At 44.1% G+C, this 12,028-nt stretch overlaps 1 protein-coding gene and 1 pseudogene across 2 annotated transcripts in view; one reads left to right on the forward strand and one right to left on the reverse strand.

Moving 5' to 3' along the window:
* Positions 1-3,873: 3,873 nt before the first annotated feature.
* FUOM (fucose mutarotase) overlaps positions 3,874-12,028 on the reverse strand; it is a 50,431-nt gene continuing 42,276 nt past the window's right edge. Inside the window, exon 6 of one of the 2 annotated variants that reach the window (XM_036735703.1) lies at positions 3,874-4,107. In XM_036735703.1, coding sequence (XP_036591598.1) covers positions 4,041-4,107 — 67 coding nt within the window. In that variant the 3' untranslated portion in view covers positions 3,874-4,040. Of the gene's footprint in view, positions 4,108-10,811; positions 11,140-12,028 lie in introns of those variants that run through there. The other variant, XM_036735702.1, reaches the window with a different exon arrangement.
* On the forward strand, positions 6,609-9,127 carry LOC118828350 (annotated as a pseudogene).

A 12,028-nucleotide genomic window follows, 5' to 3' on the forward strand; every position in this document is an offset into this window, starting at 1 on the left:
GATCTTTGGGGTCCAGCTCTGTCACTTGTAACCTGTGTAACTTTGGGTAAGTTGCTGAACCACTCTGGGCCTGTTTCCTCATTTGTGAAGTACAGGGGAGTTGGACTGTATGACCTGTAGGGTCCTTTCCTGCTCGAAATGTGTGATTCTATGATCCCTTGGGTGGGGGGGGGAGGAGGAATGTGACATTACTTCTGTACTTTGTTAATTTCATTCATCCCATATTGATTCTTTTTAAAGTCAATTTCATGGAGGGAAATTTTTGACATGCCCTTTATTTGGGGCCTATAACCTAAGCAACTGATAACCAGAGATGACCCCCCCCAAAAAAAAACCCAAAGCCTTCATATTATGTTATATGAGGTCAGGCCAAAGCAACTGGAGAAGAGAATAGGGACAAGGGTAGTGGTGGCATATTAACTACCTTCAGATATGTGGAGAGTTATCAGATAGAACAATTAAATTTGTTCCACTTTGTCCCAAAAAGAAGAAGTAAGAAAAGTGGGTGAAAGTCATTGGTAGAAGTCATACTCAACTCACATCTTCAGGCAAATCTTCCCAATAATCTAAATCTGTACAAAAATGGAATGGGGAGTGAATTCCCCATCACCAGAAGTGTTTAGGAGGAGGCTAGGTGATCATTCTGGGGGCATGTTGCAGAAAAGGGTCATGATTTGTCTAGGGTTTGGACCTCTGAGCTCTCTTTCACTTCCAAATCTATGATGCTATCAAGTGGGAGAGAGGAAAGGAGACGCTGAGAGTTGTCGGTATCTCAATGGTGACAATGAGTTTGGGGGACAAGGCTCAGTGTTTACCTGGTTAGGACATTAGGGCAAGATTTTGGCATTTAGGTACAATTGAAGAAAGAAAATAAACCAACAAGGAAGACCAGTCACCCATGTTCAACTGATTCTGGCTTTGATCCACACTGTTTCCCCTGGGTAGAGTGTAAGATTTTTGCACTCTTGTCTTCAGAACCCCAGTACCTAGCACACAGTAGATATCTAATAAATGGTATATTGAATGTAATTGAATTGAGGATTCCAGTTTGGTTTTCCATACACATGGAGATTTTCAAGGCCCGGGGAAGGACCCTAAGCCAAGTGTCACCAAGATGTGACAGTTTCTGAAATTCTATTTGAAAATAAGTCATTCTTTTGGCTTCCTCTCAGTCAGTGGTCTTTTTAAAATGCAAATGTTCCTGTGAGGGAGAAATCTCTAAGGTTCTCCTTTAGCTCTAAATTTTGATTGACTTACATGAATGCAAAAATGAAAGAAAGTTTGTTATTTTTACTTAGACCACAAACTTGGGTTAGTAGTGAGATTATGAAGACCTTGGTCTTTAAGTCCAAAATTAATAACGTTCCAGCAGAATTCTGCCGGGAAAGAGCACAAGCAGAGAACTAATGGGAGTCATGGAAACAGTGTAGGGATGTGGTAGAAAAGTCTAATAGGATGAATTTTTATTAGTAAGAAACAATTGTTCTGTATATAAACAACCGTTTCTTCTCACCCATATGCCCCTCCAGAAAGATACCCAATGTTCTAGGTACTAGAAACCCATTTCAGTTCTCAGTTTGTATCAGAGCCCAAGAGCTTTACTACTTCAAATAGTCGTTGTTCAGTCATGTTCAATTCTGCGTGATCCTATTCAGGATTTTCTCGGTACAGATACTGGAGCAGTTTGCCATTCCTTCTCCAGCTCGTTTTACAGATGAGGAAACTGAGTTAAATAGGGTTAAGTGACTTGCTCAAGGTCACACAGTAGGTCAGAATCCTCTTCAAACAAAAGTTCACAAGTGCCCACTGATGTGATTACTTCTTCAAATCAATTATAGGTCACATTTAATTTAAAATAAAGATATTTAATGAAAAAAAATAGTACTAAAATAACAATGAGGCATTTCCCCATAATCCTTCAGCTCATTCTACTCTCACATATACACATGTATATACATATATACACACACCTTCAAATGGAGAAAGTGATAATGCAATGATAAACTACAACTGCACATGGAGAATACTTGTGACTAGGGTGCAGGACTGGAGGGGCATCTTATACCTGCACTGGCAATGATGCAAAGAGGCCAGCATCTTCTAGTGATGTTATCACACAGCTCTCTGCCTGGCTTTCTTTCCAACAGATGCTACCTTCCAATACTCCCCAAGAGGTATGCTAGCTATCTCAGTGGTTTTCCACCGATCATAACATCTCCATTGAAGCTGATCCTCAGCCTTGTAGTTTCTGTCAGTGCCATCTAATACTGCATCTAGCACTCACTATGAATGCTATGGTTATTAAGCATTTAACCTATGGGATATGTCTGGAGATTTTTTAGCCTCCCACTATGCCTCAGCCATAGTGGTTGACTGAGGGCCTACCTTTGGGATCACCTGTTACTGTTTTGTATCCATGGGATGGATGGTAGGCAGGTGTAATGAGTGGTAACCACTTCCTTGTAGGAGAAAGCTCTAGAGTTCACTCAGTCAGCCTGATCAGCCAATGGCTATCAACCTTTTCTCTCAATCCCGGCTGCTAACAGAAGACAACTAATGCCCAAGCAAAGCTCACATATGCTCTTTGAATTCTACTATGAACTCCATATCCTCTATCGTCTCCTTTGCATTCCTCAGCTTAAATTTCATCTTACTTATGATCAGAAACCCATTTCAGTTCTCAGTTTGCATCAGAGTCCAAGAGCTTTACTTCTTCAAATAGTCGTTGTTCAGTCATATCCAATTCTGCGTGATCCTATTCAGGATTTTCTCGGTAGAGATACTGGAGCAGTTTGCCATTTCTTTCTCCAGCTCATTTTACTGATGAGGAAACTGAGGTAAATAGGGTTAAGTGACTTGCTCAAGGTCACACAGCTAGTAAGTGCCTGAGGCCAGAGATTGAACTCAGGTCTTGCTGACTCCAGGCCTAGCATTCTATCCGTTGCACCATTTAACTGCCTGCTGGATAAAATTATGGTGAAGAAAACAGTTCTTTATCATGATCCTCTGTTCTATGCAGATCACAAGGGATAGGAAGGTTGGAGAAGACTGAGATGGCTGGTGAACTTTACAACTTTCTCTCAGAAACAAATCACAGCCTGGTGTCTTTCTGTGTAATATCAACTGACATAAAAGCTATGATGGCCCAAGAACTAGCAGGTTCTGTTTATACCAGCATGGTGTGGCAAAAAGAATGGTAAAGTTGGAGTGAAAAGGCCTGGGTTTGCATCCCAGCTCCAACATTTATTAACTGTGTGACTGATTCTTGGATAAACAGTTGCTTGATCAGATCAATGTATAAGAAAGAATATTCTGGCAGAAAGAAATTAAATTGGAGACTGGAGAGTAGAGGCAGGAAGAATGGTTAAGAGACTGTTGTTATAGTCCAAGTGGGCAGGGAAGAGAATCTGTATTAGGGTGGTGGCAGCAGAAGTAGAAAGAAGGTAATGGATGTGAGATGCCAAGGGGATGGAGCTAACAAGACTCGGTAAGTGACTGGATATGAGAAGTGAGGGAGAGACAAAGACAATCCCAAGGTTATAACATAGAAGCCAGAGTCAATGGTGGTACCACAGCCAAAAATGAAGACTTCAAGAGGAGCAGGTTTGAGGGAGGGCAGGTTATGTTTAGTTTGAGGTGCCTGTGGAACATCAAAGCAGAGATGGAGGGCTGAGGTTTACAAGAAGTCATAACTAAAAGGCCTGGGAGTCTTCTATGTAGGTGTGATAATTAAAAAGATGAGGTGTTTGAGATTGCCAAGGAAGGGTATCAAGAGAAATGAGAGAAACGAGCCAAGGAGAGGGCCTTCAGAAATACCTGCACTAAAAGGGCGACTTACTAGAGAAGTAAAAAACCAAAGAAGGAAACAGAAAAGAAGTAGAAAATGTATTTATTCCATTAGCATTAGAGCCAAAGTCTGGTTTCCACTCCACTTTCACATGAGCCAATGTGTGCACGCATTACTGTAAGCAATGATTCCAGAACGGAGGAATGGATGTGTCTTCCGGTAGCTATCATTGGGTCTTCTGCATCCTCAGGTCCTAGTGCTGCTCCTGTGGGGCAATCACACCTTTCCTCAGGATTATGTTCCCATATAGAGCTGTCTCTCTGGAAAATGAATAACGAGTCCATCAACAAGTGTACTTTGTGCTCAGTGCCTCCCAGGAGCCTAATACCACACTAGGGAAAAAAATGACAAAAATAAACCAGTCTTTATCTATCCTCAAGGAGCTTAAGTCATATGTAGGTGTGCAAATATAAAATACATATAAAGTAGGGGCAGCTAGGTGGTGCAATGAGTAGAACACCAGCCCTGGGGTCATGAGGACCTGAGTTCAAATCTGGCTTCAAACACTTGACACATGTACTAGCTGTGTGACCTTGGGCAAGTCACTTAACCCCAATTGCCCGGCAAAAAACAAACAAAAAAAAATAAAGTAGACGGGAATGAGGGAGAGGGACTGGCATCTTGTGGGATCAGAGAAGTCCTCCTGTAGTAGGAACACTTGAATTAAGCCTTGAAGGCAGCTTTAGATTCTCAGAGATAAAGGTGAGAAAGGAGTGCATCACAGAAATGGGGGACAACCAGTGCAAAAGCCCGGAGACAATGTTACCTAAGAGGAACCGGTAGTACACTTTGGCCATACTCAGTCCCCTCACCCCTGGACCAGAGTATACAGAGGGCATGAAAGGGAGTGATGTCTAATGAGTTGGAAAACGTAGGGTACAGCTGGGGAGTGAAGTGCTGCAAATAATTGAGGAATATGTATGGATTTGATCCTGGAGGCAAGAGGGAGCCATTGGATCTCCTGGATCTAACATGGTCATATATACTTTGACGATATGATTTGGTCTTTAATTTCTATCTTGTTTACTTTTCTTGTGAGATTTTTTTGCAGCTGTGTGAAGGATGGACTGGGTTGTTAGGTGGATAGACTACTGAGCCTGAAGTCAGGAAGACTCATCTTCATGAGTTCAAATCTGACCTCAGACACCAGCTGTGTGACCCTGAGCAAGTCACTTAACCCTGTTTGCCTCAGTTTCCTCATCTGTAAATGAGGTAGAGAAGGAGAGAAAAAAAAGAAAATGGCAAAGCACTCCAGTGTCATCGCCAAGAGAACCTCAAGTGAGGTCATGAGGAGTCAGACACAGCTGAAAAAAAAATGACCTAAGGAGAGATGGACTGGATGGAGGAGAGAGACTTGAGACAAGAAGACCAGTTAGGAGGTTGTGGAAATGGTCCAGGTAAGAGGGTATAGGGGCCTAAAGTAGGATGGTATCTGTGGATGGGCAAAAGGAGACACATAAGAATAATGGATATGAGGGAGAGGGGTGAAGAAGAGTGAGGAGTTGAGGATGCCTAACAATGCACAAGTAGACATACTGGACAACTCTGTCTGAAGAGGGTAATCTTCAGGGCAGGGAAGGGGAAGGGAGGCTTAGCATCTAGTAGCTGGGGGTTTTGGGCCTACTTGGGAGTGAAGCAATAATCAGACCTCCCTTCATTGGCCGCACCAGGAGCCCCACCTTAGTTACCAATGCAGCAACGTGGTGATCAAAGGTCTTAAGTCTTTCATGTTTGTCCCTTTTATAACATTGTTATGGTATCAGTTGCTCTCCTGGTTCAGTTGGCTTCAATCCACATCACTAATTGCCCATTTCCAGAGTCATAACTTATGAGAACTATTACCAAGTAGCATGGGCTACCTCAGGAGGTGGTCAGATCTTTCTAGATCAGATCATACTGCTCATTAGACTACCAGCTCCTTGAGACAGCCACTATAGAAATACTGACAAACTCTTTCCCTCTTGTGCTGCTTTTTTCCCCAAACTTTCTGTCATTACAAAATATGGAGTCTGATTTTCAGACTAGAAGAGGCCTTCAAGGCCATTTAGTCTCTTTCATTTTACAGATGAGGAAATTAAGACCCAGAGTGGCAAAGAAATTTGCCTAAAGTCACAGAGGTAGCAAGTGGAAGAGTTAGGATTTGAACCCATTTCTTCTGATTCCAAATCTAGGGCTTTACCCCTGTGAGGGCAAGCAAAGTGGGACTTTTTGTTGTCTTTTGTTTTGGAGTGCTTCTCAGCACTGAGGCAGTAGAATGCTTTTAACTGAGTCTTGCCTTTGTTTGTAGGAAAGCCCACACCCTTTTGCTAATTAGGTCAGGAGAGGTGAGAAGCCCTGGAGAGGTGTGCTGGAGAGGTGTGCGATCTGACCCTGAAGAAGTGTATATATACTCTGAGATTAGCATTTTGTTCAGGGCTCTCTCATTGGAAGAGTGTTGGTGTGGAGACTGAGTAGCCCTTAAGGAGCACCCCTCCTTTCAAAACCCAGATGTTGGCGCTTCTCTCTCTGACAACTCTGTATGTATAGCTTTGGTCAGACAGCTAGAAGCCTGTGTGTTGATTTGTGTTATCTCCTCTGCTTGTATTTTCTCTGTTTGTAATTTCTGTTTGCATTTGCTTTGAAGTTCAGGGTGCTGACTTTTCCTCCTGAACTAAGTGAATGATATATGTATGTCTGATTAAAGTGAGTTCGTAAACACCTTTAAGCTGCTTTCCTTAGAAAAGCAGTTCAAGAGGGAGCCATCGCTGTGCCAGGCAGCAAGATGGACTCAGGATTCTTCTGAGGAACAAGTTCAGAACAAAACAATCATTTCAGCAATAAACAGAAGAAGCTACTGAAGCAGTTGAAGTTTGCAGAATGTCTAGAAAAAAAGGTAGAGGTGGGCAAAGTAAATTTGGAGGTGATTAAGGCTTGGATTACAAAACAAGTAACAGAAATTCTTGGATTTGAGGATGATGTAGTAATGGAATTCATATTCAACCCTCTGGAAGTGAAGAATCCAGATTCCAAAACGATGCAGATTAACCTGACTGGGTTCTTCAACGGAAAAATTGCTAGAGAATTTATTGGAGTTGAGTGCACAGGAAAACATTGCTGGGATCCCTTCTGCTTTCTTGGAACTGAAGAAGGAGGAAATAAAACAAAGACAGCTTGAACAAGAAAAACTGGCATCTATGAAGAAACAAGATGAAGACCAAGATAAGAGGGACAAAGAAGCTAAGGACAGCAGCAGAGACAAAAGGCAGCGATCCAGAAGCCCGAGAAGGTGCAAGTCCGCATCTCCTTCCCCTACAAGACGTGCCCCCCAGTCAGAGGAGAGAGAAGGCGAAGGCATTCTCGATCTCGCCTTCATAGAACCAAGAGCCGAAGCCCCTCCCCTGCTCCAGCAAAAAAAGAACAGATTCCACAACTTCCGGAACCTTCAGTGAAGGCCAAGGAACCTTCCATACAAGAGGCAATCTCTACTAGTGACATTCTCAAAGCTCCCAAACCTGAACCTACACCAGAACCAGAAAAAAATTCAAAAAAGGAAAAAACCCTCCCCAGGTCTCGCTCACGATCCAAATCGAGGTCACGAACACGTTTACGGTCCCCTTCTCATATTCGACCTAGGCGGCGTCATAGAACACAATCAAGAAGGCGACCAAGTCCAAAAAAAGGCGGCCATCTCCTCGAAGCTTCCAAGACGAATGCCTCCTCCACCAAGCCATAGAAGAAGTCGATCTTCTGTGAGACGAAGGCGGCGCTCGTCAGCATCTTTCTCTGGCCAGCAAGCCCACCGCCAAAAACCCGTGGGTCACCAACAACCCGGCGGTCAAATAGTACAAGAAAAAGTCGTGGCTCTGTTTCTCCAGGGAGAACCTCAGGTAAAGCGACAGAACATAAAGGTACCGAGAAAAGGGAGTCACCTTCACCAGCACCAAAATCTCGAAAAGTAGAGTCATTTGAATCGAAAGACAAAGGTGGCAAAATGGCAGCAGCTGAGTCTGTGCAACACAGGCGGCATTACCGGAGACAAAATTAGCAGTCTTTTTCTGACTCTGGTTAGTCCTCCTCCTCAGAAGATGAGCGACCAAAGAGATCAAACGTGAAAAATGGAGAAGTGGGAAGGCGTGGAAGACATTCAGCGTCCCAGAGTGCATCCCTATCGCCACGGAAACGCCAGAGAGTCCTCTCCTCGTAGTACACGGAGAGGAAGTCCATCTCCACCACCCGCCAGACGACGGCGCTCCCCTTCTCTTGCCCCTCCACCCCAGCGGCGGAGGTCTCCCACATCGTCGCTGCAGCAGCCGCCACCACCACCGCGCAGGACTCCTTCTCCTCCCACACGTCGATGCTCACCTTTTCCAAGGAGATACTCTCCTCCAATCCAGAGAAGATACTCTCCTTCCCCGCCTCCTCAGAGAGGAACAGCTTCCCCACCAACACCTCCCAAGCGAAGAGCATCGCGGTCGCCTCCCCCAAAGCCACGGGTCTCCCATTCGACACCTCCGAGGCCAAGAAGTTCCCCTGTTACAAAGAGACATTCCCCTCCCCTTCCTTATCATCTAAGCATAGGAAAGGGTCCCGCCCTAACCTATCTACCCGAGAATCCTAGTCTCCTCTACCAAACAAACGGCACTCACCTTCACCACGGCCTCGACTTCCTCATACCTCTGCAGGTCCTCGCCCACTCCGAAGAGGAGCTTCATCTTCACCCCAAAGAAGGCAGTCCCCATCACCAAGCACTAGGCCTATCAGGAGAGTCTCCAGAACCCTGCAACCCAGAAAAGCAAAAGAGGCTGCCTCACCAAGTCCCCAGTCTGTAAGAAGGGTCTCATCTTCCTGATCTGCCTCCAGATCTCCTCAGCCAGCAGCTAAGAAACACCAAGCACCTCCATCCCCCACCCAGTCTCAGTCCCCATCCACAAACTGGTCTCCAGCAGCACCTGGCAAGAAGGCTAAAAGCCCCGTGCCGGGCCAATCCCCTGCCAGGAATTCAGACCAGGAGGGTGGTGGGAAGAAAAAGAAGAAGGAGGACAAGAAACACAAAAAGGACAAGCAGCACAAAAAACATAAGAAGGAGAAGGCGGCAGCTGCCGCTGCTGCCGCCGTGGCATCCACCACCACGTCAGCCCAGGAAGAGCCTCAAGCAGAGACAGAGCCCAAAAATGAGAATGAAGCTGAAGACAACCTGTTGACCTAGAGAAACACCTGCCGGAAAAGGCACTGAGGTCCATGAGAAAGGCCCAAGTGTCCCAGCAGTCCTACATGGAACCGTTTGTTATAATGTACATTTGATTGGGTTTGTACTCAGATTCCATTTCACAATTGCTAAAACCTGTTTGAGCTTTAGGCTACATTTGTCGCCATAATTGCCAGGTTGAGGTTCACCATGTAAAAAAAGGGCATGGATTTACTTTTCAAAAGGTGTCCACAGTGTACTAGCGATATTCATTGACAGCCAAGATAACTTCATTTAGAGACATTTTTAAGGGGACAAATTTTTTTTAAAGGGGTGTAAGTCCGGCTGACAGCTGTCTGGTTCCTTTAAATCCTCTCCCAGCCCTGGCCGTACACAGAGGTTATCTTTTAAGTTCTTGTTCAATTCTTGGCCCCCATGTAAGTTAAGAGGCTTTGACCTTGAAGCTGCCCAGAAGAGAGACCACTATTCACCAGAAGTTGACACAAGCATTTTTAACGCCACACACTTTTCCCGTTGCTGTCGTCTCTGCTGAAGTGAATCAAGATTAGAGCTCTGAGGGCGGTCCAGAAAACGAACCCATGCTGTTCACCAGGGCACTGTGGGCTTATACTGATGTTGTAACTAGTTGATTTGGAACACTGGAATTCCATTTTTTCCTGTCTTGTTCCCCCATCCCACCCCCCATTGGCTTGTAAGGACAGTTATGCCCCAGAAAGGTTCCTTCAGTTACATAAAATTCTGGTTGTGAAATGACATCATTGCCTCATTCATAATTCTTGTCTTCTTAGGGTTCTTCCAGTTGGTAGACTGAACTTGCAGAGCTCTTTGCTTTGGAAAAGTGGAAGGATCTCAATTCTGGATATTGTCATGTTTTTACCATTTTATTTTGTTTTGTTTTTTGTTGGGTTTTTTTTTCTTTTTTGTTGTTTTTTAAAATAAAGCTATATAAAGCTTGTGGATTAAACAGAATAGATTTCTAAGTTTAAAAGCAAAAAAAAACCAGATCAAAGGACCTGTGCTAGCAGCCCTCCTGTGTGCTGGTGTTATTGGCCTTACACAGCCATAGTAGTGGCCAGTAGTATTGTTGGTACACCCCATTGCACCAGGATACTTTCCTATGACAAATATGTTGTAAATGGCAAGATTGCTGCTTACATTGCATTAAACTACATTTGTCAATCTGTAATTTCATCATTGTCATGAGTGCTCCTTCCACCAAGACAAATCATGACATTTCTGTAACTTAGTATCTTAAGGCACTAGATAAATGCTAGCTGTTATTATTAATTCATGAGATTCTTGCCTTGTGTGCCTTTGGGGTGGGGGGAAAGGTGGATTCTGTCTTCTTATCATGTCAGCTTATCTAGTATTATTCTTTATTTGGCATATATAATATATATAGTGTGTGTATCTGTGGACAGAGAGAGAGAGAGAGAGGGAGAGAGAGAGAGAGATTTTCCTTCTTTTAAAGTTTTGGGATTGTGGAGAAAACCACTACTCCACCATCTCTCTGATCATGTTTGGGGCTGCTAGGACCTCAAGAATGTCGAGGCAGATTTGCCTGGAATGGATTCACACACTCAAGCCATCTTTCAGTCCAGAGACACTTTATTTTAATGCCAACAGAAGTGGACAAAATCCCTTTGGAGAACTTACCCCCAGTGGGGGTGAATCTAGGGCATATATAGAAAAGGGGCATGGGAAGGGAATGCCAGGGATGCTAATTAGGTAATCTAGGAGTCCAGGTGTCTCTTGGAGCTATGGATGGAAAAGTGTAGCGAGTATACCAGACATTGAGGGAGTTGTCAGAGACATGGACCTTGGGGATCTGGTGCCAAAAAGAGAGTCCTTGGGACAGTATCCCTGTCTCTGTCCTGATAAGGGAATTACAGAGTCAGGCACAGAACAAGGGAAAATTTTCTCACAGGGCAGAGGGGAGTGTGAGGGTCCTACTTTCAGAGACATGGCCTTAGGGCTTTTGGGGGTCCAAGTCCCACTACCCCATCGATATGATCAGTCTTAGTCTTCAAGAATTTTTGTGGCTGAAAAGTTCATCCTTCTGTTTCCAATTTGGTGACATGACTCTCCAATCTCAAGTAGGCTGGTCCTTGGACAAGAGTAGATAAATATATATCAACACACCAGTAACTGTAGCCTTTTTAGATTGATAGTTCCTGTGGCATGGCTTCTGAGAACCCAAAGTTGTTTCCACAAGACAGTGAAGTATCAGAGAAGAACTCTGGTAGAGGATTAATAAATTACCCTTCAGTCTTATTCAGGCCTTTATTCAGGCACTCTCTGTTCTTATCAACCACTCATTTTTTAATAGGAGAAACCAAGGTCCAGAGAGATTAAGTGACTGGCTATCTCACTTGAATTCATTCCTAGTATCTTCTTTTATGAGTATGATTTTTCTTTTGAGCTATTCTAGAGTTTCTTGATCTTACTCCAGGATTTCTGGGGAATCTGTAGGATTCTCTATCTCATATTCCTTCATATTGCAATGCTTGTTCAAATTGCTTTAGCTTCACTTTGAGATTCTGCTCATTTTTCCTTTTGTCCATGATTTTCTCTGTTGGATTATCTGCTTGTAGGGTGAGGTTTTACTCAGATTTTGTCTCTTGATCTTTTAGTCTTTCAGCTTCTTTCTTGTATTCCCCCATCATTCACTTTGGGATTCCTCCCCACTCTTTGGCCCTTTTCCCTTCCACTGCTGTCCAGACTCCAAGTTTCATGTACATTTCCTAAGGCCTGACACTCATTTTCCCTGTGGCCCTAAGCACTAGATGCAGATTCTGTCCTGCCAGAGTCTTCCAACTCCATGGCCTCTCCCATCCCACCTCCATGAAGATGGGCAGAATCGCTATCTGCTGCCTCTAGAGGGGTCCAGAGGTGGGGCTAGGTTTCAGAATGAATCACTACAGCCAGACCCCAAATCACAGATATGGGGTTCCTTGTGTTCACTGAGGTGGACAGAGTGGGAACACAATGAGATC

The sequence above is a fragment of the Trichosurus vulpecula genome, chromosome 8 (assembly GCF_011100635.1).
Source record: "Trichosurus vulpecula isolate mTriVul1 chromosome 8, mTriVul1.pri, whole genome shotgun sequence".
Classification (NCBI taxonomy): Eukaryota; Metazoa; Chordata; class Mammalia; order Diprotodontia; family Phalangeridae; genus Trichosurus; species Trichosurus vulpecula.